Source organism: Mauremys reevesii, linkage group 26 (assembly GCF_016161935.1).
Source record: "Mauremys reevesii isolate NIE-2019 linkage group 26, ASM1616193v1, whole genome shotgun sequence".
Lineage (NCBI taxonomy): Eukaryota > Metazoa > Chordata > Testudines > Geoemydidae > Mauremys > Mauremys reevesii.
In genome coordinates, this window is record NC_052648.1 from 4,121,923 (window position 1) to 4,141,317 (window position 19,395).

Consider the following 19,395-nt stretch of genomic DNA (forward strand, 5'->3'; position numbering starts at 1 on the left):
GACTGGAAATACGTTGCAAATTTCTAATAGTGAGAGTAATTAACCATTGGAGCAACTTACCAGGCGCTGTGGTGGATTCTCCATCACTGGCCACTTTTAAAATCAAGATTTGTTTTTTTTCCCCCTAAAAGTTCTGCTCTAGTTCAAAGAGGAGTTAATTCAGGGAAGTCCCAGGGCCCGTGTTATACATGATCACAGTGGTCCCTTCTGGCCTTGGAATCTCTGAATCCATGAAATGCTGATGAGGACAGAGACACAGCAAAGCACAAAGGGACGCAGCTCAGGAATACGGCCAGGCAGTGACCACATGAGATGTAGCTTGGGAAAATGCAAGAAAACGCATCAGAGAAAAATGAATTCCTGACACATAGAGCTGAAGGCAGAGGGGAACTGAAAGAGGAGAACCGAGCGCAGCTTAGCCAGGAGGCCTCCGTGGCTACAAAAGAATCCAAGGCTGGTTTTGTGGTTAAGACACTGGACTGGGCTGCAAGACCCCATCCTAGCTGGGCCACGGACTCCCAGCATGACCTTGGGCAAGTCCCTTGTGTCTCTGTTCCCCAGCAGTCGAATGGGGATAATAGCACTTCTCTCCCTCTCAGGGACGGACTGACCAATGTGTAAGAAGCGTTTCGATGCTGTGGTGAATGTAGATAGAGACATACATAAAAACATCATCTTCAGTTAGTCCCATGATATTAATGTGATCCTGCTTGGGACAGTGTTTGTTTTCTTCACACAACGCACAGTCAACCTGTGGAACTCCTTGCCAGAGGATGCTGTGAAGGCCAAGACACTAACAGAGTTCAAAAAGGAACTAGATAAGTTCATGGAGGACAGGTCCATCAATGACTATTAGCCAGGATGGACAGGGATGGTGTCCCCAGCCTCTGTTTGCCAGAAGATGTGAATTGGTGACAGGGGATGGATCACTTGATGATTCCATGTTCTGTTCACTCCTGCTGAAGCACCTGGCACTGGTCACTGTCAGAAGACAGGATATTGGGCTAGATGGACCTTTGGTCTGACCCAGCACGGCCATTCTTATGTTTCTGGGCTCCAGAAAGATATTGACAAAGTGCTCAGAGAAGAGCAGTGAAAATGATCGGAGGGGTAGATTACAAGGCTCATGTCTCTGGCAGTGTGTTATGCAAACAATTCCCTTCCTGCTTGTGGCTGGGCCTGGGGATCTCAGGGGTGTGGGCCAGGTGCAGAGAGGACAGTCCTGGTCCTGGTGGGAGGAATGTCTGTACTCAAGGGCCCTGCCCCCCCGGTGAACATACTCACACTCAATGGTTCAAGCTGCTTTAACATTTATTTGAGATGACCCCAAGAGGCGGCTTTTCTCATCAGCACAGCTGGGGTCGGGGCTGTCAGAGAGGATCAGTCTCAGAGCGAGTTAAAAACCCACCTTACTTTGTTCGATTCTCACCCTCCCCCCAACCCAACACACTCCCTCTCCCCGTCACTCTGGCTTAGCCCCCTCCCCAACCTAATCTCTTCTCTCCCCACCCCCATGCTTTTCACATGGCACCCTTTTAATTGCAAACTGTTCCCCTTCAACAGCCGCTCAGGCAAACTTCAACGAGGCTTTGAGGTGCCCCTGTACCCACTGTGCCTGTAGTTCTCTCGCAGCAGGGGTTTCACACACAACCCCCCCGGCCCCCCTTCCCTTCCTTCGGATTTGAAGGAGTCTGTAACAAGCATGAAATCTGGCTTGGCAGACATTTTTTTGCAGTTAGAACATGTATCCAGGGACAGTCCGGCAGAAAGGCACAGCCCGGGGTCGGGCAACTTTTGACACCAGTTAAGTGTTGATCAAAGAGGCGGTTTAAGTGGCAGGGATCACTTCAATAATGCAATTGATGCCTTCAAACTTTTAAGCTCCTTAAAGGGAGCTGGGAGCAGCTGGAGGTCAAGCAGAGATGGCTGGATGTGCATTCTCTCTCCCAGACTAGCTTGTCTCCCCTTTAATAGCCACGGATTCCAACCCATATGGAAGCTCAGTAGGAAGCCCCATTATCTCAGCGACTTGAGAGCCAAGTAGGTTAGAACCGGGAAAGCACAAGGGAGAGACCGGACCTTGCTTCTGAGAAGTGTTACATTCTACTGCCGGTAACCTCTCTGGAGCTGCAGACGCGACAGCTGCTGTGATGACACCAAGGCTAAAAAAGATCAAGTCAAAAATTAAACCCAGCGAAAGATTTCACTGCTGCATGCGCAAAAAGCATGGCAGGGACCCAGGGACTAACATACCAGTGCACACGAGCGCTCAGTCTGGCTGACCTGTCTCCAGCAGTACCAGAAGCTTCAGAGCAAGAAATCCCATAATGGAACAAGCTGCCCCAGTGAGGCAGTTGTTGATCCATCCTCTGAGCTTGAGGATTTGTGCCTCGTTTTACATTTTCAGGCTATGCAATAAAATTGTGGATGTTATTTATTATCCGTACAAATGTCAAATCCCCTTTGGAATCCCACTAAGCCTCCATAATATCATGTGGCAATGAGTTCCACTGGCTGATCAGGCATTGGGTAGAACAAATCAAGTATTTTGCTTCATCCGTTTTTAATTCATTGCCTTTTGAGGGCGAGTTCCACCTAGGAGACCCCAGATGTCCTTCTCCACTCAGTAAAAAGCCACAGAAAAGGCATTTCTTACACACCCACCCTTTGCAGTAGCTTTGCAAGGGGCAGTTTTAAAGGAAAGTGGCACCTGGTTTTGTATAGTGCAGAGAACCTCAGATCATGAGCAGCGTCCCTGGATAGTCCGTAAACTGCCAGATATGTGAAATGTGAGATGCTGGCCCTAGAGATCCCAGCGGCGATCACGGTCTCGTCGAGCTAGGAACTACACAGACACAGAATGAGAGACAGCCCCTGCCCAAGGGGTTGGGGAAAGGAACGACTTTTACCCCCACTTGACAAATGAGAAATTTAGGGAGATCGAGTGATTTGCCCAAAATCACACAGGAGAATTGGCGGCAGGTCCAGGCCTCCAGAATCCCAGTCCCCAAGACCCCATGTCTGACGGGTGCTCAAAGGCCCCTGTGTGGAATGAGTTTGATGGGCCTCAGCCCATTTCCCAGGGCGCCAGCTGTCCACCTCGCAAAAACCGCCACCCAAAGGAGCACGGGCACGGGCACCCGCAGCAGAGAGGCCAGGGCTGGGAAAGGGGGGATTGCTGGCATTCAGGGACCTCAGCCCCAGTTTATCCAAGGTCTGGGCTGAGTCGTGTTAATGAGGCGGAGGGAGGGAAGTGAGCCGTGCTCTAAGCCATGTGTGGGTGACTATTTCCTGAGCTGCTCGCCCGAGCCTCCTCTCCCCCCACCTCGCACGCAAGGCTGGGGCCGCTGCTGGTGCGGAAGCTCTGTCCTGGGGACTCCACCCGCCCGAAACGCTAGCAGCACCGGAGACAGGGCTAACATTCTGTCCTGCTTGAATACGGGCGTAGCGACCTGGTTGCTAAATATTGAACAGAAAAGGGTCCGCTGAGAGTCCTGGGGAGAGTATAGATTCCCCACCTCCCAGCTGTGATACGAAGCAACAGTGGCAGCTCAGCAGTTGCCATAGAAGGAAAACCTGTGTGCTTAGCTGGAACTGCTATTTATAGGCGAATTCAGGAGGGCTTAGAAATAGATCAATGATCCTTCAGGCTACTGCCCTCTGCAAATATCTCCCCCATGCCCAGCTCTGAGGAGATGCCTATAAGAAATCAGCCAATTTACACTGGCTTGAGGGGCAGCCCTCCTTGGTTGAAAAATTGCAGTGACCCATGTGTCTATGAAAATCGCACCTGCCTGATCCTCTCCCTCCTCCACCCACACCCCTCATATGTCGCTCGTCTGCTTAGGATGTAAAGATCTTTGGCGCAGAGGCCATGTCTTTATATGTGTTGGTCACACTCCCAGTTCAACACGGCCCTGACCCTGAGTTGTGCCTCTGGGCACGATGGTTGGGAGTTGCAAAAGTGCCTAAGGGAGTTAGGTGCCCTTCTGGCCTAGACTGTCGTCCTCAATAAACTGGCTCGTGTTCAGCCTGCCGTGAGCCGGGGGAGCTGCAGTGAGAGATGCTGCTGGTTTAGCAGGTAGCACTGTGCTGGTCTTTGCTAAGGCAAATGTCACACTCCTCTTCTAACACCACTGTGTTTTCTGTCTCTCTCCTTTGTGTTTCTTCCAGCTGCTTCTCCCCCTAACATGGTGGACAGGCCCTGCTTAAAGCTGAAGGTTTATGTTCGACCAACGAGTAAGTAGCTCAAGTGTGTTGCCTGCTCCCAAGCGGGCGATGGGAGCTGGGAAGCTGCGTGTTCAGCAGGGGAGAACGCGTCGTGCAGAGCTTAGAACCCAGAGCTTAGAACCCCTGGGTTCTCGACATAGAACTGGGCACAGAGTCTGCCAAGCTTCCCGTTCCATGTGGCTAGGGCGAAATGCAAGCTCTGAGCAGCTGCGAGTTTATTCGTGGTGTTTCCCCAACCAGGCTAGGAGCAGGGTGGGAATCTGCCAGTCAGTGATCTTTTGAGTTTGCCCAGCGTGGAACGCTGAGGGGGTGGGGATATTACTAATTAAATTTCCCTTCAAGTACAATGGCTTAAACGAAGGGGAAAAAGATTTGGCAAAACCCCCATGCTAGAGACAGAACTGAGCCAAGCGCTCGGATCTAAACAGCCCTAAACGTTGCGCAAGTGCTGACCCAGCCCCAACCATGATGGCTCTGTCCCACGTCACCCCAATGACCATTGGCTCCTCCAATCCCGGCTTGGTTTGCCCATGCTCCTTGGGGGCAAAGTCCCTTTGAGGGGTGCATGATCCACGCCAGGACTTACGGAGACCCCCTGTGTGGTAACATTGGGCGGCCCAGGTGGGAGCTAGAGGGGACCGCATGGTGGGTCTCTATGCAGCAGCCTCGATAAAAGAATCTCTGTCATGTTCAATGCACCGGAGCCCTGTCTCTTCCCTGCAGTGAGGTACAGGGTGGCTACTGCTAGCTGGAGGATTTTGCTCCCTGGGAGATGTTGATCTGGCCCCTTGTACCAGCACAGAAACGCACTCAGGAAATACTGCCGAGGATCCTGAGAAGGGTCTGATTAACCGCCCCGCCATTCTGATGCGCGGGAAAAGCTCCTGATCCTGCCCAGTGGTGTAGCCAGGTTCTAACATCAGCGGGAGCGAACACATATGCATATCGAATGACTGATTACATACTTCTAAATTCGTTATACGGGATTCCTGCCTTCCTGGGCCAGATCCACCTCTCATGGAAATCAGTGCTGATTTCAGTGGCGTTACACGGGTTGATGCCAGCTGAGGAGCTTGGCAAGCCCTAGGCACAACGGGTGCTTTGCTCTGCATCCGTTTGCTCTTCCTGGTTTCATTTGCAACCTTAAAAATATTTGAAGGTGGTGGTGAGAATAAAGCCATCCCCATACATCGAACTTGTGCCCACGGATCACTCGCCTGCAGTGGGTTAAAACCCTGGCTATTGTCACAGCTTTGAAGGCGCACTGACGTCAACCTTTTGCCAGGATTTTTGTGTAGGACGAACGCTCCGCGGGAGCTCCCCTACCAGCTGAATGGCACCTGAATTCCTAGCACACCAGCCCTGCCAAAGCCTGCGGGAGGCTGCGTGGTACCTCGAGTCATGCCAGGCGCATAACCTGCAAGATGGACGTTTGCCGCTGAGTTTCAAATGAGGGGAAAAAAACAATAATCTCGGCACAGTGGCGACTTTTCAGAATCAAATAACTCAGGCGTTTCAAAAAACAAATTAATAATTTTCTTCTCCTGTTAACGTGTAATTAGTGCGTGGCAGCAGCTCTCGCTGGGGAAGTGAGGGACCGGCTGCACTGGTGAAAAGGACGTCGTTTCTTTGTCATTCGAGCGGCTTTAAAATAAAACCCCAAATAATGAAGCCACCTAAAAACACGTTCTCGGTTTTGGGCGACTTTTGTAGAATTAAAAAAATCTCGATCAATATTGTTAGTGTTTTATGACGCTGCCGCCAGGCAGCTCCAGCTGAGATCGGGGACCGCAGCGTGCTAGGCGTTATAGCGGGACTTAGTAGGAGATTCCCATTGACTTCAGTGGGCTTTGGGTCAGGCCCTAAGTCAACCCTTTGGTTATTGTTAAGCGAGATCAAATGAGGATCTGAACTGCCAGCTTGTGCCACGGGGTCCTGATCCCAGCAGGTGGATACTGAGCCCCTGTATTTTCAACAGCGGCCATGAAGTCTTTGAATGCTTCTGACTTCTGGGAGTCCGACTCGAGACAGGGCGTGGGCTTCATTTTTTGCAGCATGGCTGAGCTCCAGAATGTCCCCCCTCCCGCTGATTTCAGGTGGCGTTATGGGGGCTCAGCATGCCATACGTCCTGGGCAGCCCAAAACTTCATGAATGCTCCCAACTAAGTGGCAGTTTGCAGGGCAAGGGGAGTACTCAGTGCCGCGCAGGACCAGCACCCCGCTGCACGGTGACCTGCAGACTCATGGAGGAAGACCCTGCTACAAGGTGTCTGTGCAGCACCTAGCACATTGGGGCCCTGATCATGCATGGAACCTGGCGGCGCTACTGCAACCCGAACATTAATGGCACACGTGTGTAAAACACTGCAAAAGAGCAGCAGCGAAGGAAGAAGAGCAGATGAAAAGAAACGACACAAGAGAGGGAGGGAAATAGGACAGGCAGGAGCAGGAGAAAATTGCACCAATGGCCAGGGGAAAGCTCTGCTTTTCCTGGCTTCAGGTCTGTAAGATCCTTAATCCAGTAATAAACAGAAGAGAGCGGAGCCCAGGGAACACATTAACAGCTTTAGTCGCAATTTAACTTATTCCCTTGAATGAATCTTGCTTTGCTGCCTGATTAGGGTTTTGGATGCTGGATTATTGGATTGTTATTAAGCAATTGCCCTTTGACCTCCCAAACGTTGGTCCAACTCCAGCTCTGGCCAGAATTACAGGGCGTGAGTCTCCCAGGCTGCTTACAAGTTGGCAACAGCGGTTGGATCTAATCCATCTCGCACAATACCACCCGCATATTTGGCATACTCGGCTGTCAGGGAGAGGCTTAGGAGAGAATCGGGATGAAATGCCTTCTAATCCCATTTACAGAGCAATAACCTTACCCCTACCCCCAGGGTCAGCGCGGGGAGCTCCCGGCCCCCTCTGCTACACTGCACAGCTGCTGGGAACAAGAGCAGATAAGAGCATGTCCCGCGATTCAAACCCCAAGAATTTGCCTCCCGATTACCTGTTATTCCAGCTGCTGTTTATACGACAATAAAACATGTGGGAAAGACGGATGCCTCATACTGCGTGTGAAATACAGACGGACGCAGGGAGAGAGAGAATGGAAATGGAGGGCTGGAAGGGGTCATCTAGTCCAACCGCTTGTGCGGAGGCAGGATGAAATAACCCTAGACCATCCCTGACAAGTGTCTGTTCTTAAATCATCCAATGACAGGGATGCCGTAACCTCTTTAGGTAACCTGGTCCTGTGCTTCACTTTCCTGACAGTTCGCAAGTTTTTCCTAATATCCGATTGTGTCGTGAGCAGTTACCTCATCCGTTTGGGAGGTGGCCGGTGGTCCGGTTGTGGCTTTTTCTCAAGTCACCAGACTGACAGTCCAAAACCCAAGACCCAGTTGGACACCTCTGGGTCCCAGCCAGCTTTTGAACCACTCCTTCGGCATCGAGCTCCATGGGGATATCGGGGACTTCATTCCGAAAGGCTCACTGTGCAGGCAGGCAGCTGTTCCCATGGGTCTGTCAGCCTGGTTTTAATGAAGCAGAACAAAACCCTCCTGCACCACACGCCTTGAGAACATCAGCCCATAAAAGCAGCAGCAGCAGCGCCCGGACAGGGCTGAGCTTTCATACCTGCCCAGCAGGTATTTTCATTTCACATCAATCTCCCCAGGCCTTGCTGGGTCCCCCACTTTCACTGTCCTTTTGCTGCTGGCTGCAAACAGCCTCTAACCTCAGCGGCTGGAGTTCCTCGCTGTGGTTTAACCAAGACAGCTTAGCTCTCCCGTCTGGGCCAATGCGCACAGAACTCCCTTTGCAAGGGCCCATGTTTTGTCTTGGAACTGGGGGTTCCTGTGCAACCCAGCATTGCCGCCGGGACGGCACAAGAGTAGGACTGGGTCTCTGCTTCGCTGCAGCGTGAGCCCAATTCAAAGCCCTTATGAGGAGAGGTTAATAAGACTGGGACTTTTCAGCTTGGAAAAGAAACGACTAAGGGGGGACGTGGTAGAGATCTGTAAAATCATGAAAGGTGTGGAGAAAGTGAATAAGGAAATGTGATTGATTCCTTCACGTAACACAAGAACCAGGGGTCACCCAGTGAAATTAACAGGCAGCAGGTTGAACAAACAAAAGGAAGTACTTCACACAACACGCAGTCAACCTGTGGAACTCATTGCCAGGGGATATTGTGAAGCCAAAGGTATAACAAGGTTAAAAAAAGAATTAGATAAGTTCATGGAGGATAGGTCCATCAATGGCTATTGGCCACGTGGACAGGGATTCAACAGCATGCTTCGAGTGTCCCATAACCTCTGAGTCTTCAAACCACAATAACTCAGACATAGGTTAGGGGTTTGTTACAGGAGTGGGTGGGTGAGATTCTGTGGCCTGCGTTGTGCAGGAGGTCAGACTAGATGATCATAATGGTCCCTTCTGACCTTAAAGTCTATGAGTCTGTTGCCAGAAACTGGGACCGGACAACAAGGGATGGATCGCTTGATAATTTCCTTGTTCTGTTAATTCCCTCTGAAGCACCTAGTACCAGCTACTGGCAGAAGACAGGATACTGGGCTAGATGGACCATTGATCTGACCCAGTCTGGCCGTTCTTATGCCCATGGGCTTCTTTGGGCTTTGGATCAGGCCTCACCTCGGAGGCTTTGCAGAACCTGGTTGCGTGGGGAATTAAGCAGCCAGGATGACTACAAACACATGGACTAAGATGCAGAAGGAACCGTTAGCATTCAGTGACAGTGCCCAAGTGCTAGGCAGAGCCTGTCTCTACCAGATGCTATCTCCCATTCAGCTGACAAGGCGCCAGGGACTCACGGCATTTTTACCCGCATCTCAATTAAAGGGAACTGCTCATGGGAGAAAAGTTACTCAGCTGCTTAAGCGTCCCCAAGATCAGGGCCAGAGCTATTTTCTGGACCAGCATTTGCCAGGTCCATGTTTGCAGCTCCCTGGATTTTCTGTGTCTGTGGGCCAGGTTTTGCCACCTTTCCTCAAGCTCAATAGACCCTTCCTGGCTGAGCGAGGATGTCAGATCTGGCCGCATTGTTTCCCCTCTTGGGTCTCATTGCTGGTGCCGGGCAGGGCTGCCCAGAGGATTCAGGGGGTCCAGGGCAAAACAATTTCGGGGACCCCTTCCATAAAAAAAAGTTGCAATACTCTAGAATACTGTATTCTCGTGGGGGCCCCTGCGGGGCCTGGGGCAAAACCCTCTGGGCGGCCCTGGTGCCAGGCTCTTACTATGGAATTGCCTTTCCATTTCTTTGATCCCGCACTGCCTGCCCTCACGATTTTACCACCAGGCTCACAGTGTCTGAGGTTTTTCTTATTCAGCGATTCCTAGGCCAGAAGGGATCATTGTGATACTAAAATCCGGCCTCCTGCGTCTAATTCAGGCCATGGGACTTCCCTGAATGAATTCCTGTTTGGTAAGTTGCTAGTGCGGTAAATTACTCCAGGTGTCATCAAAACCAACAACAAGAAAACCAACCGAAAGACCCGAAGCTAGAAGTGCAGCCCCGGTGGTGGCAGAAGAAAACGGAAAGACGGGACCTGGAAAGTTTCGGACACCAGAGGGCAGGTTAAAAAAGGGCCCAACGTGCTTGATTCTTTTTTTAAATCTTAAGATTTTGAAGCCAGTCTCGTGACTTCTGAAGGCCTCGCTCTAGAGTTTTGAATGCGTGAGGTTGACACTGTTCTTGCTCTAATCACTTCCCCCCATACTGGCTGTACGTTCCCGTTCCCTTTGTTGGTATTTCTATGGATATAATAAATCAAATGAAACAAAGAACAATCATCACTTACCAAAGGAAACCAAGAGAAAGTGGCAGGCGAATGAGGGAGGCGCCATTGAAATTAAATGCGGGGGGGGGGGGAAGTATCAAGGTTTAAGCAGCTCTAAAATGCAGCTGCTGTATTTTCTCTCCTTTTTTATAGTGAGTTTAGTTTCCCGGTGTGGATCTGATCTGGAACGCCCTGTGTCTGGAGCTCTTGAAGACAACAAAATCAGTTGGGAAGAAGTTTTCTTTTGATGTGCCCAAGAAGAAAGGATTAGAAACGACAGTGTCTTATGCACACAGCTAGCTACTGACCTTCCTAGATGAAGAGCATGTCTTTGATTATGCAAATTGATTAATGACACCAAAAATTTCTGAAGGGACCTTCAGGCTTCAGGGCTTAAGCCAGTCGCTAACTATCAGAGATCAAGGTGGGACCTGATGTAGGGAGCAGATTATCCCACATCATTAACCCATGTCTTGGTTCTTACATCTTCCTCTTAGTGTCTGGTATCGGCCACTGTGGGAGACAGGATACCGGGCTAGCTGGCTCTTGGATCTCATCCTCTCTCGCAGTTCCTATGTTCCTATTAGGATGGTTTATTCTTTCATGGCGTCCATAAGTATGTTCTAGGCCCCTCCCCGAGCAGCTAGAAATGCTCGTAATCCCAGCTCCAAAGAGCTTTACAATCTCAGACACCAATCCTGCAATCTCAGTGTTGAGTTTATCGCCACTCTCCTAATATTTGCTTTAAAGCCCCAGTTCCTGGAGTCATGTGATTAGGCAAGGCTCTCAGCTCTCATTTAAACCCCCTAATAAAGTATGGTTCTCACGTTGCTGGCTACGGAGAAAAAAGATTGTAAATGTGACCACCCCAAGGAGGCAAATAAAATCCAGAAAGCAAATGGAAAAAGAACCTAATAGTTGTTACTTTAAAATTTCATGATTTTTTCAGGGGGTGAGAGGTGGGTGCTCATGATTTCAGAACCCAGGGGGTTGACAACCTTGCAGTTCGCTCAGACCTCTTCAAGCACCACAGATATTTAATCCAATGCAGGACGACCGCAGCATAGACCCCCAGTCGGCCTGATCCTGGGAGAGACCCAAACAATTCTGTGAGGTGCTAAGCGCCCCTTGTTGACCATGCTCAGCACATTACAGGATCAGGCCCTACAGCTTCCCAGGCGGTCTGACACATGTCTCTTTTCCTCCCCCTTCACAGATGACTCCCTGTACGAATCTCCGGAGCCTATTTTCACCAGCAATAACTCCTGCTGCAGCCTCAGGGTCCCGCACCTCATCCTCGTGGTGCCGGTGTTTTGGACTGTTCTCACTTCCTAGCCCCGAGAGGAGAAAACAAAGGAAGAGGGGAGCGGTTTGGCAGGGAAAGGAGGAGAGAGACAGACACACGCAGGAGAAGAGACGTGTTCTGTCTGCCTCCGGGGAGAAGGAACCCTCTCGAGCCAGCCTTTTGCTTTGTTTTTTTAAAAAGTTTTCTCTTTCACGATAACCTTTGAACTGCGACTCCTGAGCCGGGAGGTGGGGTTGGGCAGGGGACACGAGGAAGGATTTTTTCCCTATCCCGGCCTTACTCCCAGCTCGGAGCATTTCTGTTCCTGGCGTGGATTCGCTTGGAAGAAGGCTGCAAAATTTCTACCGATGTACAAAATATCACACCCCTGCCCCGCACCTCGGCAGTCTGGTTTGGGGGTGGGGGCGGGGAATGACAAAATAACAGTGGAAAAGAGCAGCGTGGGATCGGCGCTGGTTTCCTGCTTCCGGGACGGCCCCTTTTCGTGGTGCTGGGCTCAGCTCGCTTTGACCCTCCTTGTAGGATTTTGCTTTTGAAATTTCTAGACCAAATATTAGAATCCTTTTATTATTATATTTTTTGTGTGCTTTTCTTGCACTTCTTGAGACTTAGCCACAAAACGACACCCCCGCCTCCCGTCCGTGGTTCAGAAATCTCCGTGAGCAGCATTCCCCTTCCAAGCCGTCATGGGAATGCAGGATCAGGGGCTAGCTTGGGCTTTCCTTCCCGGGTTTTCCACGATGCTCAGACAGATTCAGTCCCTGGCTCCAAGCAGGGGAGGTTGGTGGCTGGCGAACAAACAAGGTGCCCGGACTCTGGGACGTGCCGGATCCGGGCCGAGAACGACAGTGCTCACTGCTTTTTTGTTTTGGAGACTAGCCCATCTGTTTGCCGTTGCTGGTACCACTGGACTCAGCGCCACCTGGGCAGAGCGGTGCCAACACCTTAATGCTCCTTTCAGGGCCTGTGTTTTGGAGGCAGGGGGCCAGATGGAAACAGGCCATCAGAGGCTTTTTGGAGGAGCGCTGACCTGGCTTGGTTGTCAGAACCTTGTGGGACGACTGTACGGTTTTCATGGATATGTGGGTGGTTTCTTTGGGCGGGGGGAGGGTCGGTTTTCTTGGGGGAGGGATGGGAAGGTATACAAATAAGCCAGCCAAATGTAATTGACCCTGCAATTGACGTCCTTGGAGAAGCCAGGAGCAACGCCTGCGGAAGGGTTCCTGGGCCCAGTGAAGGCAGTGGGAGAATGTGTGGGGAGGGGGCTTTGCCACTGAGGTCACCGCGAGCAGGATCAAAAATCGAGTTTGGGAGAGTTGAGCAGGAAGGCTGGAGGGGAAGGGGGTTTAATGTCAGGAATGTCACCGCTCTGCTGGCATGTGACAGCCACGCGACTAGTGTAGGGGCCGGGGCTGGACTTTAGAAGGGGCTCTGGCTGGTTACCCCCTCCCCATGGAGCAAAGGGGAATTCAGTGGGCAGGGGATGCAGAGGGAGCCTAGGTCCTTCGGAGGGCAGCTGGGTTGAACTCCCTCCTGGGCAGAGCCCTTCCGTGGACCACGCAAGCCACTAAACTAGGCCGTGCGCAGGTGAAATTCACCCTCCCAAAGCTAAAAATTCCGCCGGTTGAAATCTGCATCGCTCCACGGACTTGCATCCGTTTACGCCAGCTGAGGATCCGGCCCCAGATCTCTGCCCAGTACCTTCCTCCTCTCTCATAGCCGACCCCGTCCTTGGGTTTTTAATTCGCTGCCAGCGCTGACGGCAACCTTCCCCTTCCTCCTCCCCCGAAGTCCCTTCGAGAAAGCAGTGCCCCTGCCTACATAACCCCGCTGATCCCAACACGGATCCGCGTCACCAGCCCTGCCATTCCAAATCCCCCTCCTGTGGCCACTGCTTCCAGACACGTGGAGCAGAGCAGCCCCGTCTGTCTTGTCCTTACCACCGCCCCGCGCAGCTCAGTGATCCCCGGCTGTATTACAGATGCAAGCGAGCTGCTAATCAGGCTGCGACAGCAGGAAAGAGAATGAAGCTGACCTGAGGGGGTGGATCTCTATGAAGTTTTCCCTGGGCACCGTTCCTTCCCTTTACGAGTCTCCTTCGATCCTGCACATCCCGATGGCTTGTTCCTCCATTGCGCTGTTACTGGCTTGGAGTAACTGCTGGCTTGGCTTTCTTTGCTTCCTTCTCCGCTTTAAAATAAAGCCGCTGATTGGCCCCACATTTTGGAATTCAGATGATTAAATGGGGCCCATTTTGCAAAATTCAGATCCCCATCCAAGCCTGGATCTCAACCCCTCCTGTCCTTACATCCGGGGACAGTCTGCATCTAGTGTTTTGGCACAAACCCATCTCCAGATAAAACCCCACTTCCTGATTTCTGCCCCTTCTCCTCTGCTCCAACCCCCGTTGGAGGATTTTGGTGATAAAAGGAAGTTACATTCCAGGGAAAAAGGACTAAGAAAGCGGGACAAGCAAAGGGACATGGAAAAGGTGGTGGGGGAAAAGCGAATGGCTGATTCTTCCTCGCACATACCTGTGCCCATTAGAGAGGAGTCCAGCAAGGTGCTGGCAGAATGCTAGTCTCTCTCCAAGGGATGCAGTGGATGGGTTTGGGCTGGGGAAAGTCTTTGGCTGGGGAGGAGGGGCCGGGGGTGAGATTTGCATCACCTTGTAAAGCAGGAGCCCTGTCTGCGGGCGCCTCCATTGCTGCCCGGCTCCCCCCACCGTGAGGGCAGAACTCGAGTTGTCTCCTCGCTCCCGGAAATAAAGTGTAGCTTTAAAATCACAAGCCTAATAGTAGTACAAAAACCCGTCTTTCTGCGGATGCCTTTTTCAAACACGCACAGAAACCGTCAGCTTCTACAGCATCTGTCCGTGAGCCCCAGGGAGCGAACCGGCCCTGGTCCTTCTGTAAATATAGCCAGCAGGCGTTATACTGTGACGGGGTGGGGTTTTTTCTTTTAATGTATCGTTGAGAATGAATTTTATGGAAGGTTTTATGTTAATTTTATTTGGTTTTTATTTTTTAGACTAGGAAGCTAAAAACTCGCAATAAGCTCATCTCGATTATCAACAATTCCAGCTCTGCTTCCCCTCCCTCCCCGGCCCCCCATGGGATCTAGACCAGGGAATGTTTTCTTAAAGGCAGACGAAAGCACCACTTTTATACGAGCGTCACCCTCCTCCCTGTCCGGAGGGGGGCCCAGACTTTGCTTCCTTGGCTCAACTCGAGTCGCCTTGCTCCAGGAGTGGGCCAATGGAGTAAAGCGGTAAGGGAGGCTGGCCTGGCACCCTTTGGACCGGATTCAGCAAGGGACGGAAACACACGAGTGATCCTGGAGGTCAATGGAACGACTCTGGTGCCCGTGTTTAAATAATTGGCTGACTCAGCGGGGACTTTCAAAGGAGCCTGAAGGATTTTAAGTGCCCGTGGACAGTCAGTGCCTCCTTTGAAAATTCCAGCGTCAGTCCCCCAGCTGGTAATAATACTTCCTTTGTCCGTCTTGTCGGGTGGGGCTCAATCCTGGACAGACAGGCTCACCCAGAGCCCGCTTCCAGGACAAGGGGCTTAGACTGTAAACTCATGGGGGCAGGGACTGTGAATGTACAATGTCTGCCCCAATAAAGCCCCCGTCTTGGTTGGCTCCCGTAATATAAATCATCTCGGTATCGCAGGCAGTGGAGCAGTGGCGAAATCGGGCCTTTGGTCTGTGGTATATATGTTATATATATATAGTACAACGACTGAGAGAAGAAAGAAAAAGCAAATAAAGCAGCATTTTAAAAAGCGGGGGCTGGGGGGGTTGTTTGTTTGGGGGGGTTTTGGTTTGGTCTGGGGGGTTTTTGGTTTTCCATTCGGGGATGAACGCATCTTCCGGGAACTGTTTTTCGCTTGTGGGTCTCAGCTCAGCCTAGCTTGGTTCTTAGACGTGCAGCTTTCGTTCTAGACGTCGTGCTGATGGGAAACCCAATCACAACTTCATTTGGAGTCTGTATTTTTTTATAATAAAATGAAAATAAATGTCACGTGAGTCCATTGCTTTCGAGACCTCTCCTGCCTTTTCCTCCACCCACCCCTTTGGCATGTCCCGTTTTCTGCTTCACTTGGATTATTGTCTTTTTTGATTTCGGTTGAGTGTTTTCTTCCCCTCCCTGCAAATACCAACACTGACAGACAAAAATCTTCCGGGGCCAAGAGTAAGGGAGTGGGAGTCAGGAGTCCTGGAGGACATGTGCTCTAGTGGCCAAAGCTGGGAACAGGGAGGTAGGACTGCTGGGTTTTATTCCCTGCTTTGGGAGGGGAGTGTAATCTAGTTTTTTGAGCAAGGAATTTGGACTCGGGGCTCCTGGGTACCGTCCAAGCCCCCACCCACCGCCTGACTTCTTGTCTGACTTTGAGCAAGTTACTTAAAAGCGATGTGCCTCAGTTTCCCCACCCCCCACAATGTGCTCAGCTTTTATTGGGCTACATACATTCCTTAGATATTTAGGGATAATATTTCCCTACCCGGGAAAGGGGTGGAATTATTGATTAAGGGCTTTGAGATCCCCAGGTGGGAGGAGCTTCGAGCAGTGCAAAGGGCTATTGTTTTGTAGTCGATCCTCAGTGAGTTAATTAGTGTTAGAAGGCCAGAGCCATGGGACGAGCCAAGAAACGAAATCCCCAAAGGATCAAAGAAATCGGGAGCCTACGAGAGCCGGGAATATTGCTGAGTGAGGCCGACGCTTGTGACAGTCACGCTGACAGCAGCCAGCACCTGGAAAGGAAATGATGCCAACTCGCCTGCCGATGGGCGCAATGTGGCCTGGGGATTAAGGCAGCGGGTCCAGGTGCAAATCCCAACCCTGTCCCGGGCAAATTGCTTTGTGTCTCCAGGCCTCAGTTTCCCCACCTGTAAAAGCAGAATGCTAATCTTCTGTCTTGTCCACTGAGATTGTAAGCTCTTTAGGGCAGGGTCTGGCTCTCACAGGGGGCAGCACCTGGCACAAGGGGGCCCTGCTCTCAGGGGGAGCCTCTACAGTGCACACGACAAGACAATCCCAGGCCCCTATTTCAGTGCTGTGTTCCCTGCCTCCTTGGGATGCTTCCTCCAGGGCTCGGCTGCTGCCTCCGAGCTCCAACATTCATCCCTGCAGCCTGGGAGCCCTGATTCTCTTTGGCCCACCCTGCCGTCCTCGCTCAGGTGAATATCCCTGCCAGGGCCCGATTCCCTTTGCGTTTACACTGGTGCCCATCAGCCGTCACTCCACAGAGGTCGACAGGCCGGATGGCTCAGCCTGCGTTGTCATTTACATCTTTGTAATGGGGGTGCGTTGGAGTTACGACAACAGCACCGAGCGCTGGAGACCCTGTGGTGCCAGGTGCTGTACAGACACAGTAAGAGACAGTCCCGGCCCCCCAAAGACTTTTATTACTTGGATTTGTGTTTCAAAAGATAGGGCGATCAGACGGCAAGTGTGAAAAATCGGGACGGGGTGGGGGGTAATAGGAGCCTATATAAGAAAAAGACCCCAAAATCGGGACTGTCCCTATAAAATCGGGACATCTGGTCACCCTACAGAAAGAGCTTATTTCAATTTACCTGAAACCTTTTCCCATTCGACTCAAGCTAAACCAAAGCAAGCAACTCTGCAACTAAACCGGGAGAGTCCACACGGCTTGAATGAAACCGGCTGAGATTCCCACCCTTCATTAAAGTGGTGCAAATCTTCACGTCGGCCAGGCCTAAAGAGACAAGCCAGTCAGACGGTGGGAGCAGGTAAATTGAGGCACAGAGCTGGGACGTGACTCCTCCATAGTCACACAGCCCTACACAGCGATGTAAACAACGACACACGAACCAGGGCCGAGGTGCAGGGCGTCTGATTTACACTGGTTGAGGATCTGGCCCCTCCCTGTGTGTTTGTTGGAGGGAGAAGGAATAAATGAATCAAGCAGGGGGAAATCAGAACTCGGCTCCTTCTTTCAATCCCATTTTTAAAGTTTTTCTTGAAGGAATTTGAATAGACACGGGGAGAATTTGTCAGCTCCGCTCCCCATTCCATCACATCCAAAAAAAAAAGTGCCCTGGTGGAGGGGAGAGGCTGTTTCAGAAGCAAAGCAGGCTGCACTTTCAAGAACCCAGTTTGCATTGGGACGCCAGTTGCCAGCCAATTCTCTCCTGAAGAAAAAAAAAAAAACGTGTTTTTTTTTAAGTGCTAAATAATTTTTTTGTGCAGCCCATGTTAATTTCCAGTGTTTAATGCATATTTCAGCATAATTAGCAGAATAGGAACAATCCGCTGGTAATTAATTCAGCCTAATACAGCTGATCCGGGGCTCTGAAGTTGGCCACAAGAGGGTGAAAGACTAATTTTGCTTTTTAATGAGGGCCATCTGTGCACCGAGAGTGGTGAGAAATAATGATAATGCAATGGAGGAGCAAGAGGGTGGGAAGCCAGAGTGGGACCTGCCAGCCTGGCTAACCTGCCAGCCCCAGTCCTGTTCAGAGGGTTGATTCTGTGCTTTCCCGCCTTCGCCGCCACATTTGCAGCCATTGTTGTTTTTTGTTTGCTGTTTAATTCCACCCTGGCCCCTCTTTGGGTATTTTTTCAAGCTATTTGCAAGCCTGGATTAGCTGCCAGTTTAGGTCCGAGGCCAAGATTTGGAAGCTGCCGTATATCCGAACTGGAGCAGAGCCTGTCTGTGCAAAGCGCAGTGCAAAGCAGAGTTTAGCCTGGTAGCCCCCACCCCTTTATCCCTCAGGGACCCAGCACGCTTAGGGAATAACGCAGCAAGGTTAGTCGCTTCCGCTTCAGGCTTGCTGCAAACAGTGGCAGCATCATTCACATGGTGGTGGGGTGCAGACAGCTAGCCCCAGACTAAACACAGGGGGGAACGTTTGGGAGCCGAATTCCCCTCAAGCACATAATAATAAATAAGGGAGATCTACCTATCTCCTAGAACTGGAAGGGACCCTGAAGGGTCATTGAGTCCAGCCTCCTGCCTTCACTAGCAGGCCCAAGTACTGATTTTACCCCAGATCCCTAAGTGGCCCCCCTGAAGGATTGAACTCACAATGCTGGGTTTAGCAGGCCAATGCTCAAACCACTCCCCAGGGGCAGCGGAAGCTCAGCACACGCTCCTTCCTTGCCCTGCTGGGTGAGGACAAAGGCCGTCGTTCAGTGACTTGGCACACAGGGGTTCCCGCTGGTTGGGAAACAGGCTCACTTAGGAGAGGGCACCCACCCAGCCTTGAACGTGAGGGGAGGTTGGTGGGCCCTCTGCCTGCACAAGGGGGGGCTGCTGTTGGTGTCCCCCAAACCCCACCCTCTTCTGAAGAGCAGAGTGATGAGGCCAAGCTGCAAAATTCAGCTGGGCTCAAGGGTCAGGAAAGGCTGGGCCGTGTGTGTGTCTCTTTCAGCCCAGCGTGAAGCCAGGAGGCATTTGCAAATGTTGACGCTGGATCCGGATTTGGCCCCCTTCACAATGCAGAGGTGTTATGTTCCAGGGTTTTGCTGCAGGTCCAAAGATAGCCAGTCTCCACCCTATCAAATGACCCTGATTCTCTGTGACTGCATCCTGTGCTTGGGACGAGGACCAAGGGCTGGCAATTAAGGTAGCTTTAAGCTACATTTGTGCTCCCTGGATTTGGCGGGTGTTCAGAGGCCTGTTCCCTCAGTGTAATATAGAGCAGCCCCAGGGCTGCTCTAATGTATGCTGCTTCCTGTGACTCCCTATGGACCCTGAGACGCATTGACTTGCCAAAGACCAGTACGCTCCAGCCTCATGCCAAGATGGGGGAGCTGGGCTTCTACAGGGGAGATTTTCAGGAGACAGGTTTCACCCGCTTTAAGGCCATAGCATAGCAGAGAATAAACACATGCCTCACAGGTAACAGACATTGGTGACCTAGGCGGATGGGTCAGTGCTGGAGACTCGAAACAGAGCACATCTGCACCAACTGGGGCCCATCAGACGCTCTCGACTGCTGTTGTTTGCATCCCTGCTGTCTCTTCCACATGCTGCCACCTGGGCCCAAAGATTTAGCATCTGGGCCCCACTTTTCTGGGTACCTTTCTGA

At 51.4% G+C, this 19,395-nt stretch overlaps 1 protein-coding gene across 3 annotated transcripts in view; it reads left to right on the top strand.

The window, feature by feature from the left end:
- EFNA2 (ephrin A2) overlaps positions 1-12,437 on the top strand; it is a 139,002-nt gene extending 126,565 nt beyond the window's left edge. For 2 of the 3 annotated variants that reach the window (XM_039516004.1, XM_039516003.1), the window contains 2 exons: positions 4,174-4,239; positions 11,242-12,437. In XM_039516004.1, the coding sequence (XP_039371938.1) occupies positions 4,174-4,239; positions 11,242-11,360 (185 nt within the window). In that variant the 3' untranslated portion in view covers positions 11,361-12,437. The remainder of the gene's footprint in view (positions 1-4,173; positions 4,240-11,241) is intronic. The other variant, XM_039516005.1, reaches the window with a different exon arrangement.
- Positions 12,438-19,395: the final 6,958 nt, after the last annotated feature.